Raw genomic sequence first — 24,563 nt, forward strand, 5'->3', positions numbered from 1 at the left:
GACAGGCACCACGGGCAGCGGACTGAGAGCGACCGGACCTCCCGGCTCCCCACACGCGGACTCACGGGCACCGCTTCCTCACGGCACCGCTCCCCACACGCGGACCCACGGGCACCGCTTCCTCACGGCACCGCTCCCCACACGCGGACCCACGGGCACCGCTTCCTCACGGCACCGCTCCCCACACGCGGACCCACGGGCACCGCTTCCTCACGGCACCGCTCCCCACACCGAACCGCTCCCCACACGCGGACCCACGGGCACCGCTTCCTCACGGTACCGCTCCCCTCACAGCTCCCGCCTCCCGCGCGCCCTAGTGCGCATGCCCGCGGTCCCCCATTGCCGTCAGTTCCGCCGCACCGCGCCCCTGCCCGCCCCGCTCGTCCGGCAGCAGGAGCAGGCGGGGCCGGTTCCTGTCCCGGCTGTGAGTGCCCCCTCTCAGACCTCCTTCCCCCGTTAGTCCACCCGGGGCCACCGCTCCCCCTGTACGCGAGAGACCCGGCCCCACAGCGGCTCCTCAGGACTCGTTCTTCTCCCGCTCCCTGTCAGACCCTTTCCTTGCGGGGCGCGGGGGGTGTGTGCCTGCCGCTGGGCTTGCCGCTTGTCTTAACGTGCGTTTCCTTTCCCCTCCTAAACTTCGTCGCGCCCAACGCAGGGGTCTGGAGGGCTGTGGGGAAGCGGAGCGGTGGCGGTGCCCCATCGGAGCGGGGTGAAACCCCCATCCCGTCTTTTCCTCCCTTCCCGGCCGCCGCGGCGGAACGCGGTCGGGGCCGGGTGCAGCTCCGCTGCCTTCGGCGCTGGGGAAGGGGCTTTATAGGACCCGGTCTTGCACTGTCGGTCGTGATGAGAGCCCTTCAGAGCGCTGCTTTTCCACCGCCTCTGCTCATGGGTTTAGAACTCTTTGGTTCGTGTTTGGTCAAACCGGTAGTGTCAGTGTGAAGCTGTGCTGCGGGTTTGTTGTTGTTGGTTGCTTGTTTGTTTCTCTTTGGGTGTCTGTACGTGTCAGAGGGTGCTTTGGAGCTGAAATTTACCAAGGGGTCTATGTGGTTTGGAGGTCTCAGCAGGAACGTGAGGGCTTTGCTATGTGCCGGTTCGTTTAAGACACAGCTGCAGCACAGAAATCGGTTTTAGAGAACTCAGGGGAGAAGGAACTGTAAATGTTTAAATATAAAAGCAGAAAACGTTGCCTGCTCCCGCTGGTGAACCTGCATGTGTTTTGAAACGAGAATGATTTCACTTTACCTGAAAAATAAGTGTTTTGGTCTCGATTTCCCTCTGCCTGGCCATGTGGGAGCATTGACAGCTGTGTGAAGTTTGGCCATTTCGATTTGGTGTTGGTTCACATCCCACCTCACAGTTTCCCGTATTTCCCCAAGATATGGACGGGGCTCGGAGCAGCCTGGTCTGGTAGGAGGTGTCCCTGCCCATGCAGGGGGTTGGAATTGGATGAATATTTAAGGTCCCTTCCAACACTAAACCATGGTATGTTGTGGGGATAGATTGAAGAGCCTGAGCCCCAGAGGAGTCGCTTTCCTCAGTGGCAAGCACTTTGTGGCTCTGGTAGAGTCTCTGTTTCCCCATGTGTTAGGTTGGCTTGTGTGGCTGTGCAGTGAATAGGAAAGTGATTTGGTTGGAAGAAATTAATGTGTGGATTTTTGTTTGTGGCCATACTCACACATGACAGAACACTCCTTGAGCACAGTATAGCTTTGTCAGCAGGCTGCGTAACTGAAGATTTAGTAAAATGCTGAAAGAATTAGTATTGTAATACATGCATAAGAAGAAATTCTTCCCTGTGAGGGTGCTGAGGCGCTGGCACAGGGTGCCCAGAGAAGCTGTGGCTGCCCCATCCCTGGCAGTGTTCAAGGCCAGGTTGGACACAGGGGCTTGGAGCAAGCTGCTCTAGTGGAAGGTGTCCTTGCCCGTGGCAGGAGGTTTGAACTGGGTGAGCTTTAAAGTCCCTTCCAACCCAAACCATAGAATGGTGATTTGGGTTGGAAAGGACCTTAACATCATCCAGTTCCACCCCCCCTGCCGTGGGCAGGGATACCTCACACTAAACCATGTCACCCAAGGCTCTGTCCAACCTGGCCTTGGACACCGCCAGAGATGGAGCATTCACATGCTATGATGTATACTGGATGCAGAAGTGTTTAGCATGGAAGTCCTGGTTTGATTCAGAAGCCATGTATATATGTGAATGTTAAAAAATAATGTGCATTTTTCTCTTACTAGCGTGCAGTTGGTGCAAAATGAGCGTTCCTGACTACATGCAGTGTGCTGAGGACCATCAGACTCTCCTGGTTGTGGTTCAGCCGATTGGCATTGTTCCTGAAGAGAGCTTTTTCAGGATCTACAAGCGCATCTCAGCAGTGAGTCAAGTTAACGTGCGCGACTCTCAGCGGGTGCTGTACATCCGTTACAGGCACCATTACCCCCCAGAGAACAACGAGTGGGGGGATTTTCAGACACACCGGAAGGTTGTGGGGCTGATAACTATTACAGACTGTTCTTCTGCAAAGGACTGGCCTCAGACGTTTGAGAAGTTCCATCTGCACAAGGAGCTGTACAGTGCTACTCTTTATGATTCCCGCTTGTTTGTCTTTGGGCTTCAAGGAGAGATTGCAGAGCAGCCCCGCACAGATGTGGCATTTTATCCCAGTTATGATGAATGTGAAACAGTGGAGAAAAGAATAGAAGATTTTATCGAATCCCTCTTCATAGTGTTGGAGTCTAAGCGACTTGACAGAGCCACTGATAAGTCTGGAGACAAGATCCCACTCCTCTGTGTTCCCTTTGAGAAGAAGGATTTTGTAGGTCTGGACACCGATAGTAGGTAAGCAGCTATTTTTGTCAGCTTGCAGGTCTTGAGAAAATGTGTGGTACTTGTTAGCCTTTAAATAAGCCTATTAGAGAGGACAAAGCACACTTTGTTGCAAGAAAGGTCATGCCCCGTTCTTATTGTGTATGTCTGCTGCAATTTTAGAGAATCTAATTTGTAGTCTGGCTGTATTTGATGTTTTGAGTTTAGATATATTTAATTTATGAGGCTAATCAGATAGGAGGATGAAGTCACAGGAAATGTTTGTCAGATTCTGCTATAAAAAGACTTTTTGCTGGAAAGCTTCAAATGGTTTATAGATAATACAGTATTAACAAAGAAATTCAATTAACATTGATGAAAAATAATTGTTTATTATGTTGAGTAGTATCTGACTAATCCTACTTACCATGTTTTTTTTTCTCCATAAGCCTCTGTCTACTTTTTTATCAGTGACCATTTGTTTTGGTGACTAAGTCCCGCATCTTCCCCTGTCCCTTGTTTTTATTTGTTTGATCTTGACCCATCTTGTTTTGCTGTTCTCACAAGTGTTCTCTTTGGTTTTGTGTATGTTATAGATCTTATTTTTCCTCATCACTTCCTAATCATCTGCATGCTCAGCTTTCAGATTTGAGTGTTACATAGTTCTTGTAAGGGATTAGTAATTCTGGCTTGCTAGCTATGGGCTGGTGCAGGATCTGTTTGAGTTCATTCTTCACAGTCAAATCCAAAGGATGGAAGCAACTGTCTTCCTTTTTTTCTGGGAAAAAAACAGAGGTATGGAAGCCCTATCAAAATCCATAGTATGTTTCATGTCTGTCTTGTACTGCTAGGGATGTAGCAGGGTTATTGTCTGGAAGAACTCGGAGGCATCTGGACAGCGTTGTCCAGAGCTCTCCAGGCAGGCTTGTGGAGCTTCTGATCCTGTTAATCAGCTCTGCCTGCATAGTTAGTCCTAGCCTTAGAATCTGTATGTAAGAATGTGATATACTAATTAGTTTCTAATTAGTTTGAAGCCCTCCATTAAATTGTCTCTGATTGCTTGAAGGACCAGCAGTACCTTTCTGCCCTGCTCCTGCTCCTCTTTGCTGGTGGGCAGTTGAACTTGCTCTGATTTGCTTTACCCAGTGTTGTTCCCTACTTGAGCTACTCTTTCAGTGTTCTGGTTGGTCCCTGCACTATTCAACTCTAATTAGCTGTATAAATTACTAGGTTATTAGTTTTTGTACTCTGCATGGGTGGTAAAGTTGTGTAGACTAGACAAGCCCTTTTAAAATATTGGCTTTAATTACTCAGTTTGGGTGATTACCTTAAACGTAATCACAGAGATTTCCTTTTACAACTGGCTAAGAAAACTGAGTTTTGGCCAAAAATCTCCGAATCAGAATTAATTATGCTGTTCAATTGTGCCTTCTAATTAGCATGCTTCCAAACTGTACTTTGGAAGTCAGTTGCTTACATAAACGACTTATTTATAAGCGGTGGCTGTGTTGTAGCTAGTGGCTAAATAGTTCCTGTGAAGTTCTGAACTGGTGGGGACCTAAAATGACAGGCAGTGTGTTTCTCCACATGTATCCAAGAAGATTATTTTATGCTGTTGCCCTGAAGAATTGAATCAGATTTAGTGTGATGCTTCAATTCTTTGCAAAAAAACACTGATTTTGTAAATATGTGGGTTTATACAGAATTAACCCCTGGTTCAGACAGACATACAGCATTGCTGGGTAGTTTGAATACCACAGTTTTTCCATTGAGTCTAGATCAGTGGATATACCGTGTTGCTGCACTTAACTGCCCAAAGAAAAGGTATAAATACTCTCATCCTCCCTCTTTCAGTTCAGGAGTAGGAAAGCTTTTCAGCTTTATTTTGCTGCGGAGTTGGGACTTTTGACTGGTTTAAAACTTAGGATTTATATATGAATATATAAGATCTTTATATTCAGTTTAGTACTTTGCATGGATGAGGAAGCAAATATTCTGAATGCCTGGAGATTTTTAATCTCTTTGAATTTTGTAACAGAAAGGAGAAGTTTATGTAATCCCAGGTAAGCATCAGAAAAGGAGTTGTCCTCTCCCTGTGCACCGTGTACTTGAGACTCACTGCACAGGGACCTGGGCACCTTTGATGGAGCATGTTGCATCTCTGCTTGTGTGTTCTAGTTCACAGAAATTCAGGACCATGAAATATAATTGAAATAAGATGAGTTTATTAAACTAACCTACACTTTCAAGCCGAAGTCTTGAGATGTGAAATAGTAGTATATTGCATCATTATTTGGATTGCAATAAGAAGTTTTTATTTTGGTGTGTTCTCTTTTGCAGTGACAGGTTACCTAACTAAGGGGAAACCATCACGTTAAGTCGTAACAGGGAGATACAGGCCTTGAAAGAACCTTCTTCAACAGAGTCCAGTGTCTGTTTTTGCAGGATGTGGTGTTGTATAATGCTGTTTAGGGAGGGGTAAAGGTTGCTTGAATGCACATATAAGAACATCTAGTAGAGTAACTTTATCTGCTTTGTTGGTTTTGAGCCTGTCAGGATAATGAGTCTGAAGAATGAATTAAAAAGAAGGGATATTACTGAGATAGTGAGGCAAATGAGACAGCTTATTCTGGATTAGGTGGAAATTTCTAAAGGCTTAAAGGCAAAGAATATCCTCATACTCTTTTATATGTATCCTATGTTCCTTTAAATTTATTAATATAATGTATCCTGACCTCTAAGTCAGTGTGCAACTAACTGGCTAAAAACCACAAATAATCTATATTAAATAGATGGAAGAGAAGACAGTGAGAAGAGATGAAAAAGAATGCTTGTCACAGAGAGTATATGTCTTTGCTGCTGTAGTTGAAGGTATCTGCTTAGGCTAAATAAGAATATCTCTTCCTGTAACTTCCCAGAGTGAAACTAAATTTCACAGTGTGTAGCAAAGGTCTCATTAGCTATAGAATGCAGCTGTAACCTTGAGCTAATGAACAGGGTTGATAGATTGGGTTAAAAAATGTTAAGAAGTTACATGGGACGTAGTAATTATGACCCTAACTATCCTATGATTCTGTGTGATTTAAAGACAAATGAAAAGTACTGAACTTTGGTTTTGTATCTTAAAAGAGACTTTTCTCTAAGCAATTTATCATAAAATATTAAGGTTAGTACTTGCGTTGTGAGCAGGACTAGATACACAGAACTGAGCTTCTCTCTCACCCAGTTAGCAAGATGAGCATGAATTTGGCTGCATAATAATTGCAACATGATGGGCTTCTTGTAAGATGCAGAGTTCATAGAATCATAGTATCAATTAGGTTGGAAAACACCTTAGGAAGGTAGATTATGCTCCATTTCAAATAAGATAATTCTTGGAGAAAGTGGAGCTGATCTTTGTCTTTTGAAAGTTACTTGGGTAATGAGCAGAAGAGACAACATTCAGAGAACTCGTACAGTGATGATGGTGTGCACAAACCCACTGTATTATTTGTGTAGATTTTTTGATTGATAGAAAAATTAATGTATGAAAAATAGTGGGCTTAAGGCCTAAGAAGTTTTTAGAAAAGATTATTCTGTTAAATAGAAGTTGTAGGACTGGGAATCTGACCTTGGTTTAATTCCTAGAGCAAGGAGCCAATAGGTGATCTTGGTAAACATGTTCAGTTTTGTTTCTTCAGCTGTAAATTAGGTGAAATATTGATGTGATCATAGGGCTGCTGAGAATAATAGAAAAAGTTTCTGGAATCAGTTGTACTTGTTAGTTATTTGTAGAGGCCAGGAGGCTGATTGAAAAGAATGAAAATGCATCTTCTCATGATGATACAAAGGTCCTACAAACCTGAAACTTGGAAACATACTTGCCAGAAATACCAGCAATCCCATTTGTTTAATTTGTCTATTTTATTTATGTTTTCAGCTTAAAAAAAGAAACATGCCCATGTATGATTATAAATCTACTTGGATAAGCTCATTTTAATGTTGTTTACATCAGTTCGTGTCTTAACTTCTTTTTTAATACTGGTAAGGCATCCATTTAATATTAGTGATGAGAAAGTAGGGTTGTATTTATAGATGTGTCTTTCTGTACACGATATCGTAGATGGGATTTGTTTGCTGATTTATTGATGATACCTCAGTATGTGTATGTGGCTGTTAATTTTCTTTCTGTTCTCTGTCTTTCTAATTTTTGGTTTGTTCCTTGTTTTTTTTTTCCTCCCTTCTTCTCTCATACTGCCCTGTGAGTTTGTTGTTGGGTCTAAAAAGGTAGGCTGTGATTGCGTCTATTTAAAAGTAGTTAGCTTTCTTCCATCTACTGCCTTTCCACTCCGCCTTCATTGCATATTTTAGTGTGGCTTTTTCTCTTTCTTTTTCAGTACACACAAAAATAATTGCTGCCTGGAGCCTTACAACTGTGGTTGACCCCTTTTTGGCGTGTTTGGCAATTATATTTGGTAGCAAGGCTGAGTTCTGTTGTAGGACACACATAATTTGCTTAGGCGGCTGCTGGCCTCTGGAATTTGCTTTATTTTTGAAACTCCAAAGCCATGAAGCTGTTGCTGCCTGCGTTTGGTTTCCAAATTCAAAAGTTCTGGCAGTTGATCAAATGCTGTAGCTGTGTCTTTTCAGTCGGGATAATGTAATGATTGGTGATACCTCTCTAGTTGTGCATGCTAACTGGAATTAGCAGGATTTGATGGACGTTTTTTGTTGAAGCATTTTGCATGAATACTTTTGCAAATTCATTTTGCATGTTTCTTGTTTTTAAATTTGGCCACTTTGAAAAAAAAAAATATTGGGGCTTCAAACCTATTGCTGGATGGTTTGTAGTGAAAATAAATCCTGTCTTGAAATATAACATTGTTGCTCTGAATTTTCCATAAAATTGTGCTGGGATCCTAGAAAAGAGTTGGGGATAAAAAACATGTGTCCTTTATGAGGTAGAAGTGGAAATGGTGTTGAGCGGTGCTTTTTGGTTCCTGGAACAGGTTTGTTCTCCAGTTTGAAGCAGTAGTAGTGGTCACTGATAGTCATGATCATGGTTATTATTCTGAAGAGAACATGAAAAGTGTGTTAGGTACCAAATTATCCTTTGAGAATAAGATTCTAAGCAAGTTTTGTAGTCAACTATATGTGTAAATGCATTGTGGAGAGGGTCTTCTGAAGGAGTTTTGTATGACTAACGCTCTGGAGTATTCCACATGTGACCCTGCATTGTGTCATTGCTTTCCTTGAGGGTGTTTCCAAGTGCATCACACTTCTGAAGGGGCTTGCGGTATCTTTGGGTGAGACTTGGGTATATCTTTGAAACTTAATGTCTTAAATGATCTTCTAGAGGAAAAATAAAGATAATAAATGGGTCTTAGCGGTATGGTCCTACAAGGAGCTGGCCTAGAAAGGTTGTCATCTTATCCTAGAAGAGGTAGCAGTTAATTTACATGGACTTTCTGCCATCAAATAGATTAGAATTAAACAATAGGGAGCCAAAATAATTAAACAGTGCTTTAATAAAACAACTAAATCAGAAGTTATCTGTAAGCTTCTCACTTTCAGCTTCGTGGCAAGATTCTTCAGGTAAAGCTGTGAAGCAAAACTAGCAGGGTATTAAAATGAATAGTCATAACTTTATGGTGATATATATGCACATGCATGACTTTTCCATTAAATTTGCACCTCAGTATGCTCTGAAGAAGCCATCAGTCACTTAGACATACTTGTAATGACCTGATCTTATAAATTAATATTAGATTTTCTTCACAACAGGCTTCCCAAATACAAAGTAAATGAAGTTTTGCTGTCTGTGGAGAGGGGGTTTTGCTTCAATAGAATCATAGAATAGTTAGGGTTGGAATCTTTGCCTTTTGCCTTTTTGGGCATACTTGCAGTAATTGGGGCAGTGGAAAGAAGCCTGAATTCATTGTACTTAATTGTGAGCGTTAAATTAAGACACAGTTTATACATATGGTGCAAACTTACTCTATGATTAGTGAGAAAATGTTTTCCAGGAGGATGGTGAAGGCTTGCAGGGACTGTAGGAGATAGGTCCTATCTTGGCACCACACTGAAAAGCCTTAAAGTAGGTGGAATGAATTCAGTCTTTGAATAATTCATAGCAAATTTCTTCAGCACCAGGGATAAATTATCTGTTTGTTTATAAATAAGGAGAGTTTCTAAGAGAGATGTGTTTTATATGAACAATGTTTATTGATGTCTAAGTGAATAATGCATCCAAACTTTGCATATATTGACATATGCATGAATCTGCAGCAAAATCAGGTATTGGTTAGGAAGAGCTGTTGGTGAGGCTGTATGATTGGTTTTGGGTTCTGATTTAGGAGTCTGCCACCATCTCTTTTCCTTTGGCTGTATGACTCATATTTATCAGCTTAATCATATGCATTCTAGAAACCCACAGTTTTGAGAGAATAAGAAGTGTAATTCGTCCATAAACAGAGAGCTCACTTGAAAGTGTAGAGAGAGGAGATTTGACGTGTTACCGTTTTTGAAAGGAATTAGACCTGTGTAAGGAAACAATGATTCTCCAATTCCCCTGTTTATTATACAGCACTTTTAATTTCACTCTGAAATGCAGAGATAGTAAAACCTGACTTGTAAACAGCTTGCACTCTCCTGTACAATACTCATTTGACAGTACAGAGTATCTTTTTGATGAAGGTATTTATTTCTAATGCATAATAATATTTCTAATTTATTTCTAAGACTGAAATCCTGTTGAGCTTTGGTGCCTTTCCATGGTTTGTGTAGAGCAGCTTCAGTTTGCACTTTGAATTTCCTTGCCTTTTATTCCTTAAGAATATCTGTAAAGTAGATGCTTGCTGAAAAATAAAAGAGTGCAATTTTTTGACATATCTGAAACATAAAGGACAAGGGTCATATTTAGCTTCATTTAATGTCATCTTCGCATCAGTTGTGAATATGATGTGATAGATCAGAAAAGTGGGAACATTTATATAGGAGTGATTTATAACCTTTTAGGCAGAGAGGAGCAATAGGAGACATGCTTCTTGCCTCCTTTTATCATTTCTTGTAATCAGTGACACTGGTTCTGGTTGCTTTTCTATTTAAGTTTTACAAGGGCATTGTATGTGCTTCCCTGTATCTTCTCTTTTTAAAGGTCCTCCGTCCATATAGATCATTTACTTTCTCTTCATCTTGAGCTGTTCTTTTTCAAACCAACTGCAAGGAATGACGCATTTGGTGGCTGAATGCAGTGGTTATCCTTTGGAATTGCTGCTTCCCTCTAGTGTAAAAAACCCAACCCAAGAATCTCAAAAGCAAACAAACCAGTAACATGTAATTGCTTTTATTATTACCATTTCTCCCAGGCTTTCTGCCTTAAAATTTAAAGGAAATAATTTAATATGCTTATTCCTACCCATACACTTTCTGTGGTTCTGTCTTCTTTTTATTCCCCTCCCATTACGAACTTCATGAAGGCAGTCTGTTCACATGTGTTAGAAGAGGTTATTTTAGCTTCACTTTAATTCATCTCTGGGGTCCTCTGGGAGGTTCTTTGTGGGGAAAAAAACCCACCACCCCAAACCCCATTTCATTCCGTAATTATGGTATTTCATCTTGTAGTCAAGCCTTGCTCTAGGGCTGTAGGGTTCAGCGTCTGGAGAATGGATGTTACACTGTTTTGAAGTTGTTAGGTTCAAATATGCTAGGTAATTTTGTAAAAGATATTCTCTTGAACTTAGTTGAATTGAAACAATATCACTATATCTACTAAAATTTAGTAGATGTAGTGCTCTAAAAGCTAAAAATGTGGAACTGTGACAGTCAGTCCAAGATGGTTCTTTGTATTTTTTGTAACCCCTTTTAACCAGATTCTTTGGAGATGCTTCAGGTGTATAATAAAAAATGGCATCTTCAGCAATTCTTTTAATTAAAATTTAACTCTCAGGTAACTTCTAGTTTAGTTTAAACCAGCAAAAGAACAAAAATCCCTTGGTACGAAGTTTGGGCAATAAAACTGTAAGCCTGTATATATACTTAGAAGACATTGTTCAGGAAAAGGATATACTATTGGAGTAATGTGTATAGATGAATAAAATATCTAAGTTGGTGCTTAATTTTTCACTAAGAAAACAAGTCTATAACACAAAGCAAGGATATTCTTGCTAGGGAATGCTTTTGCAAGAGGGTGAACAGGAGAATTGCTGATGGAAAGTAGCATTGTTCTGAACTGGGACTTAAGCCATGAGGTGCTTTGAATGTCTAGCATGGTGTACTTCACATCTGTTAATGTTTTTTTAAATGCAGCTTACTAAACCCCAAAAAGTAAATAGGTTAGTGCATTTATCACATGGATTTGTGCCCAAGTCACATTTTCAGTTGTACCAAAGTGTCTAATATATTCAGTAGGACTTCATTGGCCTTGGCTATTAGTTTTGTTTGGGAAAGGGAAGAACTTCACCATTTATTTTAATATGTAAGAAAAGGAGGAGCAAGAGAAACCCTGCCAGTTCTTCCCTGAAGTGATAGTGGTCTTTCACTGGTCATCCTTTCAGAAGAAAAACATACTTGTTTCACGTTTCTCATTGTTTCACAAGGAGAACAATCAGCCATTGGAATACTCTCTCCAGGGAAATGGCGAACTCCCCAGTGTTGGAAACTTTTAAGATTAGGCTGGACATGGTGCTGGGACGTCTAGTCTAGGTTTTGCTTTGCCTAGAAAGGTTGGACCAGATGATCCTTGAGGTCCCTTCCAACGTGGTCTTCTACGATTGTTTCAGGACCATGACGTTTCTAAAACCACAGTATTTCTCTACAAAAATAAGCAACTCTACAAACAGTGAGAAGCTGGTGCTAGCAGCAGTAGCAGTTGCTGCATGGTGAGAGGAGTGAGAGGCCTGTGAAGTCCCCAGTGAGTGTCTGAGGGGGTTTCTGGGCAGGTCCCACCAGTGGAGATAAGCAGGGCACAAGTGAAAGAGTCGGGGGCACAAGTGAAAGAGTCATGGATGCAAGTGATTTTCTGCTTTGTCTTGTCAGACAGCCAGATGGAAGTCAATCCATCTTGAAGATCAATACCTGGCTTCATGGCTGGTGGTGTCATTAGGGCTTTGGTTTCTGTGATCATGGCGAGTCCTTCAACAAATACAACCTATCTGGGATAGACAGGATCCACCTATCCATGCAGGAAAATCTTCTCTAGCAGATAGGCTGACTTCGCCAATACTGCTTTAATTAATGAACTTAGGAAGGTAGTATCCAAAATTGTGGGACACCTGCATATTCATAAGGAACAGGGTGGATGAGTGCAGCTGTGAGAGTAGTTAGGAATGCTCTCCAACCCTCTTCAAAGGCAAGATTCCTTGGTTCAGCCAAGTAATACGGACAACAAAAAGGAGGAACTGGTGCTCTATGCACAGCCTGAGAGTTATGATGTCAGGAACTACAGAAATGTTGTGGGAATACTCATGACTGGAAGACAGGGCTGATGAAACCTTCAGCTGCTTAAGGAAGACGTGGGCCAGTGGAACCTGCTTCTCATGGGTGACTTCAATTACACTGACATTTCTTGGGAAGCAACACAGTGGTGTACAAGTTGTCCATCAGTTTCCTGGGATGCTTCCTGCTGTAGGTGCTGGACCTGCCGCCTAGGAGCAGTGCTAGGTTACTGCTCACAAACCAAGAAGATTTGCTTGGCAGCATAGGTTCCAATGGTAGCCTTGGATACAGTGACAGCAGCGTTGTGTGGTTTAAAATCCTACTGAGCACACTGAAGACCAGTAGCAGCACAAAGACCCTGGATTTTAGAAGAGCCAACAAGTATATGCCTAGAGCCCAGATGCGAGGGATTCCATGGGAAGCATCTATGGAGGGCAAAGGAGCTTGTGAGTGCTGAGTTATTCAAGAGCAGCCTCTTGGATGCACCAAAACTGTCCATTCCCTACTAGGGGAAAGGCAGGACAAGAGATTGCCCTGGCTTAGCAATGAGCTTTTGGGTATGTTTAAAAGCAAAAAAGAAGCATGCCAACTATGGAAAGGCAGCCAAAAATACCCATTGAGGACTAGGAGAACCTTGGTTTGGAGGTTTTCAAGATATAACTGGACAGGGTGCTAAACAATCTGATCTAGGCTCCCCTTCCCATGAAAAGTTGGACCAGAGGAACTTCTGAGGTCCCTTCCAAATGGGATATTCTATGATTGTTTTATTTCATTTGTGACAAAGTCATTAAAGTGCTCTGAAATGCAGGCTTTTACTTTTGACTATCTGTGTAAATGCTGTGTAGCCAAAATACATGATACATGATTTTTTTTTTTCAATATATCCCCAAATTATTGGGTGTTTTGCATATTATGCTGGTTAGAATTTGCTCAGAGACAGTAAATAAATGTTGATCTACTATTAAGGAGGAAAGAAAATTGACTTTAAGTGTTTAATGCCTGAAATGAGCATTTCCTGTAACTAACTGTAAATGATGTCTTTTATTTTGCAGGCACTATAAGAAGCGCTGCCAGGGCAGGATGCGGAAACACGTTGGTGACCTGTGTTTACAAGCTGGAATGTTACAAGATTCCTTGGTCCATTATCACATGGCGGTGGAACTTCTACGCTCTGTGAATGACTTTCTGTGGCTTGGAGGTAGGATCAAGTGATGATGGTGATTCAAAGAGTTGCTAAACCTGACTATATCAAACTGTCTTCTCTAACTTTCCTTCTCTGTTGTATAAAGTAGGGACGATTTTAGTGACCAACATCTGAATATCAGGTGTGATTAAGAATGAAGTTGAAATAAAAGCGAGTAAGAAGTCAAAAAGGAATGTGTTTGAGAGAACCTGTAACATAAAATGTGTCACTGTAGTGAAGTGTGTACTTTGAAAAAGAAAAATGATTCTTTGGAAAGTATGTTTTTTTTTCAGTGGATTGTACAGATGTCTTAAAAATCTTTCCTGTGGATATATATTATGGACTGTTGGGAAACGATTTCTGCTTTACATCTACCAAGGTCACAAGTATTTGACTTCCACTGGCATATGTTCCTTCCATTCACACTAGGTCCTAGCCTTCACTTTTTTCCTGCCTTTTCCTTTATCCTTTCCTTTTCTCATTCCTGCTTTTTTCTGTTTATTGGATGTACAAGTGATCTTTGAGCACAATTTCTGCTTCTCAAATTCATACCCTTTTAGGACAATTGCTGTCTCCAGTTCTGCTTTTAGCTCTCTCATTCTACTTGAAAATCCATTTAGCTTCCTAAGGTTGCATATTTATCTTACATTTGATTATAATTATCTAATTATGAATAAGTAATAATAGTGATTACTATCAATCATAATATTAATATTTATAAATTTAAATTATTTATTACATTATAATGTTACATTTAGCTCCATAGGTTACATATTATGAAAACTGTAACACCTTCTGACCTTCCACTTACTTCCTTTTACTTTTCCAAAAAGTTAATGGCTCGGGATTCTTCAGTCAGGAAAGGACACCTTGTGCAGAGCTTGAAAATATCTTAAGGCCCATCTGTTGGACAACCAAATTATACTTAGAGACTCATAGAATAATTTGGGTTGGAAGTGGCTTCTGGTGGTCCCCAAGTCTCGTCTCCTGCTCATATCACATCCATTTAAATCAGGGTGCTCAGGGACCTGTCCAGTTGAGATTGAGGTGTATTTAAGGGTGGAAGTTCTGCAGTCTCTGAGCAGCCTGTTCTAACTTTTTGCTGCTCTTAGTTTGAAAAAACCCAACAACAAAACACAAATTTTACTGCATTAAAGCAGAATTTTTTGTGTCAACTTGTGTTAGCCCTAGTCCAATCACTGCACCTCTTCTGTGGTTTTGTGGGTTTGTGTCCATTTGGATTAAGCGTTTTGTATGTTTGTCTTCCTCTATTGTGGCTAGTACAGATTCTGTTTGGGGAGGTCTGATGGTAGACCTTGCCAGTGAAAACAGAGACAAAAAGGACATTGAGTATCTCAGGCTTTTCCATGATGTTTGTCCCCAGAGGTCTCCAATTTGAAGTGTACTTCATGTTTGTGTAAACAGACTTTACTACATAATACTTTGCTGCTTCTCTTCTAATCTGTTGTCTTTTTCTTTACAGCTGCTCTTGAGGGGTTATGCTCAGCATCAGTCATTTACCATTATCCGGGTGGTACTGGAGGTAAAGTTGGATCTCGCAGGGCACAAGGAGGTTCTCTTTCTGCTGAGGCAGGCAACAGGCACAGGCCAGGTAAGGATGGGATTTTGGTTTTACTCTGTTTGCCACCACTGAACATCTGGAAGTTTCCTCCCTGAGTGAGTCCTAACTGTGTAAACTACACCAATGGCAGGATGGAGGAAGGGGGTGGGAAGGGAAGTATGTATTTCTTTTAAAGATTATTACATCAATGACTTTACTGTTTTGGTCTTAATGTCAACTTGTACTTTGCATAGAGTTGCAAAGGTTTTGATCTCTTCATCTGATTGTTAGTAGTGGCTGCATTAGTTGGAATTTTGGAGGAGATGCCAACAGCTTTCATAAAGTAGGGAATATGTGCAGCTCTGCCACATCACAAGAAGTTAGGTACATTTATTCAGAGGTGTTTCGCTATTCTAAAGTCAATATTTAATAAATAGATTTAGTTAAGTAAGTACCGATAAACTAACATAATTTTTAAGGTTTAGCATGCTTTTTCTAAGCTCTCAGATTGAATAACTAATACAAGGATTAACATTGATGTGATAGACATTCTTTGAGAAATGGTCTGCTTAAAGTATTTTAGAAATCACTAGGAGAGTAACACAGAGAAAAAATACCATTAACTCTGCTGTTCACCTGCACCTGGAATATTGTATGCCATTTCCCATAAGAAATCTTGTACCATCCAAGATGTTCTTTCCCTATAGTAAGCCCCATATCCCTGTAGGTAGTAACCAACCCCCCTCCCGAGTCTGTAAAGTGATTCAGAGAATGGTCATGTTAACTGATCTTGATGGGTTTCACCCTGGGCAGCTCTGTTGGGTCTCTAGGTTCTTGGCATTCAGCTGCTTGTCACTGTTCCTCTGCTCCTTTGTGTTTGTGGCAAAGAGCCTTTAATCACATAATGTAACACTTGCCACACAGTGTTAATGCTCCTGGAAGTTTCTGGGGTTCCAGGAGAGGCTGTGTAGGGTAGTGAATGAAAAAGGTTTTATTTATTATGGGCCTGTGTTCTAACACAGCTGCTGCTATGTATATACTCAGGTTCTTGTGCAGTACTGAAACAACCAGAAGCTGGATTTAAGTGCTGGCATTAAGTCCTTTTTGTGTGTAATGTGATCAGAATGAATCCTTCCATCAAAGGAAAACAACCACTCATCTTTATTCATGTCTAAATCATAATCTAGTTAACCTAGTAAACACTTGCTTTGTATTACCTTTATTGCAAACTGTGTATGTTGACACCAGGTAGTTGATATAATAAAATTACCTTATTTCAGGGGAGAATACTAGTTTTTCATATAATAAGTTACATTAAAATCTGTACTTATGGTCCCATTACCTATGAGGGCATTTTATGTTGTCTGTTACAGTATAATTTTCACAGTTACTGAACTTCATCCACTTTTCAATGAGTATTTAACAGTAGATGTTGCGATCTGTTTGTAATAGGTATTCCTTGTTTCTAAAGAAGGTAATAACTAAGTCATAGCTATTAAAATAATTGAGCAAAATATGTTCTGGGTATATTATTGCTGCTCCTCTATATAAATTATCTTGTAATTCCAAGTCCTGTTTGCAAACTTGTTAGTTTTGTCATACTTAGTTTCACATGACAAGATTTTCAGAGGATTTTTGTGTGAAGAAAAGCGGGTTACAGGGTTTTGTCATCGCTTCCAGATGAAAATGTTACTTTAGTAGATATTGTTCCCTACCTCTGCTTACGATCTCTTGATGTTTTCGGACCTGAACTGCTGAGCTCTATCTAGCCAAACAGCTATTGGTGTGGTTTCTTTTTTCCTACAAGGATTTCTGAAAGTTTCTTTTCAATACCTTTTTTTTGACTCTGCAGTGCCTTTCATTTAAAATCTTTTCAAACTGCACCTTTGTTTATAATCCACGTTATTATAATTAATATTTGGGGACAGGATTTAATCTGGGGAACAAATTCCAATGTATCCTTTCTGTAGGATAAGGCCAGAAACACAAGGGGTTTCCAAATTCTTTGCAAATCAAGAAAAACTGCACTTGGAACTGACATTCAATTCGTGCCCACTTTTGAGGCATTATAGATGTGAGAGTTACCTTTATTGCTTCCTGATGTGCCTGGAACTGCACCTCTTCTTGTGCCTGTACTTCAGCCTTGACAGGACGGGGTTTCTTGGTACTGTTTTTGTTCCCAGACCCAGTCAAGAGAAACATCTTTCTCTTGAATCTCCTGTGATTTCCGCCATTTGGCATGTTGAGGCTATTGCGCAGGACCTGGCTGCTGAAAAAGCGTGGTGGTGTCTGCTTTATATAGAAACATCTTGGGAAAGAGAAGCATTAATATCATCTCTGTTTGTATGATACAGAGCACAAACTTAAGAGGACAGCATTAAAGGGTTTATTAGTGTATCCTTCAGCTTTTTCTGAAACATTTTGGATAGGACTAGTTCATTCAGAAGAGAGTTGGTTGATAACCTAGTGTTTAAAGTACTTGTCTGACGGAATGAGGCATGGAATCTTGCCTGCTCCAAGGGCAAGTTTCTTCCGTGGTCATTGCCATGAGCAAGCTGCAGTGTTTAGCTGATTGATTATGAAAAGACATGACATGGACCTGTTGGAGGAGTCCAGAGGACACAGTGAAGATGCCCCAAGGGCTGGAGAACCTCTCCTATGAGAGAGTCTGAGAGATCCAGGCTTGTTCAGTCTGGAGAAGAGAAGACTCTGGGGAGACCTTAGAGCAGCTCCAGTGCCTAAAGGGGCTACAAGAAACCTGGAGAGAGGGACTTTGGACAAAGACCTGTAGGGACAGGACAAGGGGAATGGCTTTAACCTACCAGAGGGGAGATTGAGATGGGACCTTAGGTAGAAGTTCTTCCCTGTGAGGGTGCTGTGTCGCTGGCACAGGGTGCCAAGGCCAGGTTGGATGGGGCTTGGAGCAAGCTGCTCTAGTGGAAGGTGTCCCTGCCCATGGCAATGGGGTTGGAACTGGATGAGCTTTAAGGTCCCTTCCAACATAAACCATTCTGTGATTCCATGAAAAGGGAACTTTGATTTTTCAGATCTTTAATCAAGGACTTGTCATATTCCTAAACCCTTCTGTTTGTTAGGGGGAGAGCTTTAGGCTGTGTCCCCTTGAAGGGATGGATTCCTGTCTGTAGCTTTCTGTGTGAAAGATGATTTTGAGTTGCTTAGTTCCTGTTGGCCCAGAACCTGGCCGTATTCAGTTGGCTGTGTGATTTTTGCGTTGAATAACCTGAGTTTAGATTGCTTTGTGTGTCCCTTACTAGCAGTTTTGAGTTTCTCTGTTGTGTTTTATTTGCTTGAAGTGCTAAGCTTTTAATTTTGTCACCTGACCTTCCTCTTTCTCCAGGCAGAAGTAGTACACCTGAGTGAAGTGTTGGAATATCTTACTGATCTAGCTCTAAATCTCTACTTCACCAGCCTGAGGTCTGAGCAAATCAACTGAGGGGGGATCCTGCCTCACTCAGAAAGCAATGGCTTTTAAATGCTTTTAACATTTTACTCCCACGTTTAATCAAAGTTTAGGGCAACAAGGTGTTATATAGCTGATAACCCTACTTGCAATACTCCTGGCAACTATTTTATGTGAATATCCTGGCTCTTTGGGTTGGCATGACTCAATTATTCATAAAATTTGGTGGAGTGAAATTAATGGCAATTGAAAGGGATACAGTTGCTTGGAAATGTTATTCATGTGTATTGTGTAGATTAAATGAGCTCCCACAAGGAGATTTAAGTGCTATAGGAGCTGATGTTAGACTACAGTAAGTGGATTGTGATGGAAACTTGCCACCTAAACCAAGAAGAAAGAAAAAGGATATGGCTTTAACTTACGCACTGAAAATTCTTCAGCTCTTGATGTGTTTTAGAATTCATTGCAAGTTTATGGGATTTTTACATTCATTTTTTAACAAAATGAGACTTAACATGTGATGACTTCTTGAAATATAAATGGTAGTCCTGCAAAAGAGCAATGATGATCCTGATAAATCTTATCATTTTGTTCAAGCTTGTTGTGTTGGCTATATTTAAGGCTGAAAACAAAATCATTTTTGTTCCTCCTTTTAGGGGCACAAGAAGTTCTCATTGATCCAGGTACATTATTTTCATGCATGTTTCCAAAGTATTTTCTTTCATTATTTGCATATGTTTTGCATTTGTATAGACAGTTACTGCCATTGGCCAAAACTAGGACTGATTCCTGATGTTTCAGGTTTTGGCTATAAATTTTGAGGAAGCAAAGAGCCTGAAGGGTAACTGGCACAAAATAAATGATGTAGTTCCATGATTGCGTCCCTGTAAATTTTAACCAAGATTGTTTCTTCTCATGAGTAGGGAGGATATACACTTTTTAAACCAACAAACCTAAATGGTCCCATGTAGTCCAGTAGTGCTATGAGGCTCTCAGTCATCAATAATGAAGAGTTTACTTTTAACTTCCATGAAAACCCTAAGGTTTAATCTACAGATGTGCTTGGTGGGATTCTTTGTAGGTTGATGAAGATATAAAATAGTTGTTTCAGCATTTGAGCATAATGTGTTTCTGAATATATACACGGAGTAGAAAGTGTGTTTAACAGATACTTTAACTCTCTGTCCACTGAGAGTGAGAACAGTTCTGAAACACAAAGATTCCATCTCAATAGGGGAACCTTTTGGAAAAATAAATTACCATATAATCCCACAGATGAGCATTTAAAAAGCTACAGGTCCTTGCTAAACCTTGGGTTTACATTTTCAACGTTATAATGTTAACTCTGCAGTAAAATTAAATTCTAGACATAAAACGTTCATGGTCTTTGTAATACCCCAGATTTCCTTGGCTTCTACTTCAGATTCTTACCCCTTATGTATGTAAAGACTCTTTCTGTCTCTCACCTTCTTTCTCATATAAGAAAAGCAATTTCTTGCTGAGCTTCCTTTTAAACATGGAAGGCTCAGTTTTGGGGGCCTTTGTTACAACACAACACTAGGTTTTCTGTGATAGGCCATAAGGAAGAAAAGTATGTTTTAAATGATTGGAGGAGGTCACTGTTCTAATAACCAGTTCATTAAAAAATACACTTTTTGTTTTTTAGGTGTGCTTTAAAAATACAGTTTTTAAATAGAACAAGGAATAATTAAAGATTAAAATCACATGTTCATGCAGTAATCTAGCTTTAGCAATCTGATATTTTATGCAGAGTCCAAATGTTCAGATAAGTGCAAAAGATGATGAATATGTTTTGTTTTTACTAAGTGAAAGGTTATTTCCTGTTTGCTGCTTTATGATTGAATCGATTTTTCATGTGTACTCTGTAGCACAGTAAAACAGAACTAGTGTTTTCTAGGTGGGGCATGATTTCTTTCTATGTAGGACAAGTATTTGTGTTTGCTTTGGTCAAACCTACAGCATATCCTTGTTTTCTTCTTAGCTATGTCGTGTTTCCTTAAAGTCCTTCTGCTCATTTCTTACCCTGTTCTGTTCCAGGTGCACTGACTTCAAATGGTATTAATGCAGATACCAGTGCTGAGATAGGACGTGCCAAGAATTGCCTTAGTCCTGAAGACATCATAGATAAATATAAAGAAGCCATCTCTTACTATGGCAAGGTAATCCTACTTCATTTTGAGAAAGTTCAGTGGAATTCTTGTAAATAATGAATTGCTGTGGTTTTCAGAGCTTCTTCTGAAGCACATGCAGTAAAGTTTGTAAACCTTATGATAATGGAAGAAACAAGAATAATTTATACTGTTGAATTAAGTGTTTGGTTTAGAGTCTGGGAATGCCAGATCTTAGGTCAAAACCAACAGCAATGTGCTGCTGTTTACTGTGTCTTCTAGTACTTGGAGGTTTTGAATTAATTGTTCTGTATTTTTAAAGCACTCTGATCATAAGTATTGGATACTTGGAGGTTTGATAACATGTTTATGGTTCTTAATACATACATCATCAACTCCAGTGATGCTTTTATGTATTGTGTAAACAATGCTTATTTACTGTCCCTGCTGGAGGGTTCTCTGGGGAATTCAGGAGTTTATGAAGACGTTGCTGGTGATGGATATGATTTTAGGGGCTTGTTCAGGGAGGCTTGGATATAGAGCATATGGAGAAGTTAAGGGGTCATGGAGGAAAGGTGAAGGACAAACAGTTTTAAAACAGGATTTAGAAAAATTAAACAGTTCTCAGCTCTACTGGAGCATTTCTTTAGATCTTTGTGCAAATGCTCAGCACATAATATAAAAGGTGATAAGGTAGCTTAATGTTTGCATTCATAACAAGAGGAAGAAATTATACTGTGACAATAGTAGCTCAGTATCCTAATCAACAGTAAAGATAAGTTTAATTGTATTGAAGTGTAGTTATTTATGCTTTAATCACTGTTTAATTTCAGGTATCTCTCTGTGTGATATTGAAAGTACTTTTAGACTAGGCTATGTAAATACGACCTGATGTATCCATGTCTGTGTTGAAGGAAGACTATCCAAAGGAATAAATTATATGTGTGAGTTAATTTATGATCAGGAGCAATGAAAGGTGATAGCTTTGGGGATGGTTTCACATAATTGAGTCCATCCATATAACAGTAATTCTCAAGTATGCATTCAGGTTTTTGTTACCTTAAGGGTAAGTTGCTCACCTAGAAAGAATGAGATTGCTTTAGACATATAAAATTGGGGCAGGATATTTATATTTTTACTGTAATAACATACATTCTGCTCTCAGCAAGTAATAACTGCGTTTCTTAACAGCTTCACTTGCAGGTAACAAAGATCTTTGTCTTGGGACTGATCTGTAACTGTTCAGGACAATCGTAGTTAGCTGTTGTCTATTCAAGACTTACAGGTAGAATAACTCCTAGTTCTAATGCTGAGGAATCAGCACCTTCTATGTATTTTTTGTTACCACTTTAAGAAACTTTAGTAGCATTTTCTAAAATGGATTCAATCTCCAATGGTTTGGTTTTTGCTGATGTAAATACATGAGAGGCATGGGGAAGAGTGTGGAAAGCTGCTTGTGAAAAAGGACATGGGGGCTGCTGAGCATGAGCAGCTTGTGCCCAGGCAGCCAAGAAGGCCAACAGCATCCTGGCTCTTTTGTCAGGACCAGTGTGGCAGCAGAACCAGGGCAGTGGTCATCCCCCTGATACGTCCCACTGGTGTGGCCGCACCTCGAATCCTGTTTTCAGTTCTGAGCCCCTCACTACAAGAGGGACATTGAGGTGCTGGAGCGGGGTCAGAGAAGGGCAGCAGAGCTGGTGCAAGGCCTGGAGCACAAGTGTGATGGGGAAGGGCTGAGGGACCTGGGGGGGGTTAGGCTGGAGAAGGCTCAGGGGGACCATATCACTCTCTATAACAACCTGACAGGAGGTTGTAGTGAGGTGGGGTCAGTCTCTTTTCCCAAGTAAGAAGTGATAGGACAAGAGGAAATAGCTTCAAGCTGCACCAGGGGAGGTTTAGATTGGATATTAGTGAAAATATCTTCAGTGAGACAGTGGTCAGGCATTGGAACAGGCTGCCCAGGGCAGTGGTAGAAGTCCTTGGGAGTGTTCAAAACCCATGTGGACGAAGCCCTCAGTGACACTGTTTAGTGGTGGTCTTGGCAGTCCTGGGGTAGAGGTTGGGCTTGATGATCTTAAAGGCCTTTTCCAACCTAGCTGATTCTATGAGAGGAATACATAAGTACTTTGGTGAAGTAACTCTTGCATTTTGTTGTGAGCTTTATTTCCTCCATTAGATTTCAGACATGATAAGTACTCAAACAGTGTTTAACTTCAGCAGGAGATGGGCTGACCGAAATATCCAATATTGGCATTGTTTGAGGAAATAACTTGATCATATTGTCTAGAAAACTGCCTCTGTTTGTTGCCAAGCTCGGACAGATCAATGCACATCTACTTTGTCTTCTGCCTTTCTTAAGCAAGCTGGATAACTGAAACAGTCATTTACACAAAATAGTTTGTAAATAGATACTAGAAAACTTAGAATGGTTTGTAATTCACTTGTCAGCGATGAGAATGTTTTAGCTAAAGAGAAAATGGATGCAGTAAAATTAAAGTTGTGGGCTACAGCATCCTGTCCTGTATAAAGTATTTCATAGTAAGTAGAAAAGGTAAGATTAATTCCTCATTTAGCATGATAGAACAGTTTCAGGTGATGATGAATTATTGTCAAACTGACCCTTTTGCTTACTCTTACACTGGAAGGTAAGTTGCAGACACCTCACCCACACCCACATATATATGATATTACCCAAAATGATCCTGATATTCCCAAATTTTCTCCTCATCTGAACTCTCAGTCTGAAGTTGTGCCTCAAAATAAGGAAAGTGAATGAAATGACTGAAAGCCACTGTTTTGCATAATAACATTTTAGATGACACCTTAATTTTCAGTTGGATATATGGTGATAATTTAACAGCATAGTCACTGGCATTAAGGAATAGCTGGGTTTGGAAGATGTGACAGCTGATTTATGTGTTGAGCAGAAATACTTATCAAATCTAGCAGGTGAAATACTTCAATATAATTTTAATTTTCCCCCTCTTCAAGTACAAGAATGCTGGGGTGATTGAACTGGAAGCCTGTGTGAAGGCAGTGAGAGTCCTTGCAATACAGAAAAGGAGCATGGAAGCCTCTGAGTTTCTTCAGAATGCAGTTTATATCAACCTTCGTCAGGTCAGTGTGGAAAATCCATTTATTCTTTTCTTGTCTGAGAGATTATGCTGAGGTGTGAAAGTTACTTAGATTCAGGAAACTTCATTTTCTGTATCGCTACCTTCGTTGTCACTAGGACTTCTAAGGATTTTCACATATGCGAGTCTGGTTTAAAAGGTATTCAGAGTTCATCTAAAAACATGAGGACTTAGTTTCAGATTAAAGACTATTGGTTTTTCTCCATTGTGAAGAAAAAAAATCCAATTGTTGTTCTGCTGTGATGTTTTACTACAGAAAAATAGCTGCTTGGGACAGATCTGCAATGGATTTTTTTTTTTTTTTTGGCATCTTCTTCAGTGAAACTGTGAGCAAATCAGAAATGATCACTGTTGCAAAGTGATTTTAGGAATGATGAGAATGAATAATCTTGTCACAGGTTGCCCAGAGAAGCTGTGGCTGCCCCATCCCTGTCAGTGTTCAAGGCCAGGTTGGATGGCACTTGGAGCAACCTGCTCTCGTGGAAGGTGACCCTGCCTGTGGCAGGGGGCTGGAACTGGAAGAGCTTTAAGGTCCCTTCCAACACAGACCGGTCTCTGATTCTGTGATTCTCTGTATTTTGTTGTAGTTCAGTTGGAATTTAGGGAGCTAGTGCAGCAGAGTGTTTGACAGTTTTCTATAGCTTTCTCCTGAACAAACTGGCAAAATACAGAGTGGATGAGTGGTCTGCAAATGGATAGGAAGTTGGCTAACCAGCCCCTCTCAGAGGGTCCTGATGAAAGGTTTTTACTTGGGCTGGTAGCTTGTCACAGGTGGGGTCCTTGAGGGTTTGATAGAGGGCCCCATGCTGTTCAACACCTTCAGAATATCTGCATGATAGGATTGATGATGATACCAAACTGAGTGGTGAGGTTGGTGCATCAGGTGGAGGAATGGAGACTGGAGCAGCTTTCTTCCTG

The 24,563-nt window shown here is 40.5% G+C and overlaps 1 protein-coding gene across 5 annotated transcripts in view; it reads left to right on the forward strand.

Annotated features, from left to right (window-relative positions):
* The first annotated feature begins 350 nt into the window (after positions 1 to 350).
* The window catches only part of TRAPPC9 (trafficking protein particle complex subunit 9), a 493,542-nt gene continuing 469,329 nt past the window's right edge, over positions 351 to 24,563 (forward strand). For 2 of the 5 annotated variants that reach the window (XM_057429749.1, XM_057429747.1), the window contains exons 1-5: positions 2,237 to 2,836; positions 13,270 to 13,415; positions 14,884 to 15,012; positions 20,441 to 20,562; positions 23,503 to 23,628. In XM_057429749.1, coding sequence (XP_057285732.1) covers positions 2,253 to 2,836; positions 13,270 to 13,415; positions 14,884 to 15,012; positions 20,441 to 20,562; positions 23,503 to 23,628 — 1,107 coding nt within the window. In that variant the 5' untranslated portion in view covers positions 2,237 to 2,252. Of the gene's footprint in view, positions 425 to 2,235; positions 2,837 to 13,269; positions 13,416 to 14,883; positions 15,013 to 19,038; positions 19,066 to 20,440; positions 20,563 to 23,502; positions 23,629 to 24,563 lie in introns of those variants that run through there. The other 3 variants (XM_057429745.1, XM_057429746.1, XM_057429748.1) reach the window with 3 other exon arrangements.

This window comes from Pezoporus wallicus, unplaced genomic scaffold (assembly GCF_028554395.1).
Source record: "Pezoporus wallicus isolate ANWC-B61680 ecotype Strahan unplaced genomic scaffold, APGP_CSIRO_Pwel_v1 contig_7545, whole genome shotgun sequence".
NCBI classification, from domain to species: Eukaryota; Metazoa; Chordata; class Aves; order Psittaciformes; family Psittacidae; genus Pezoporus; species Pezoporus wallicus.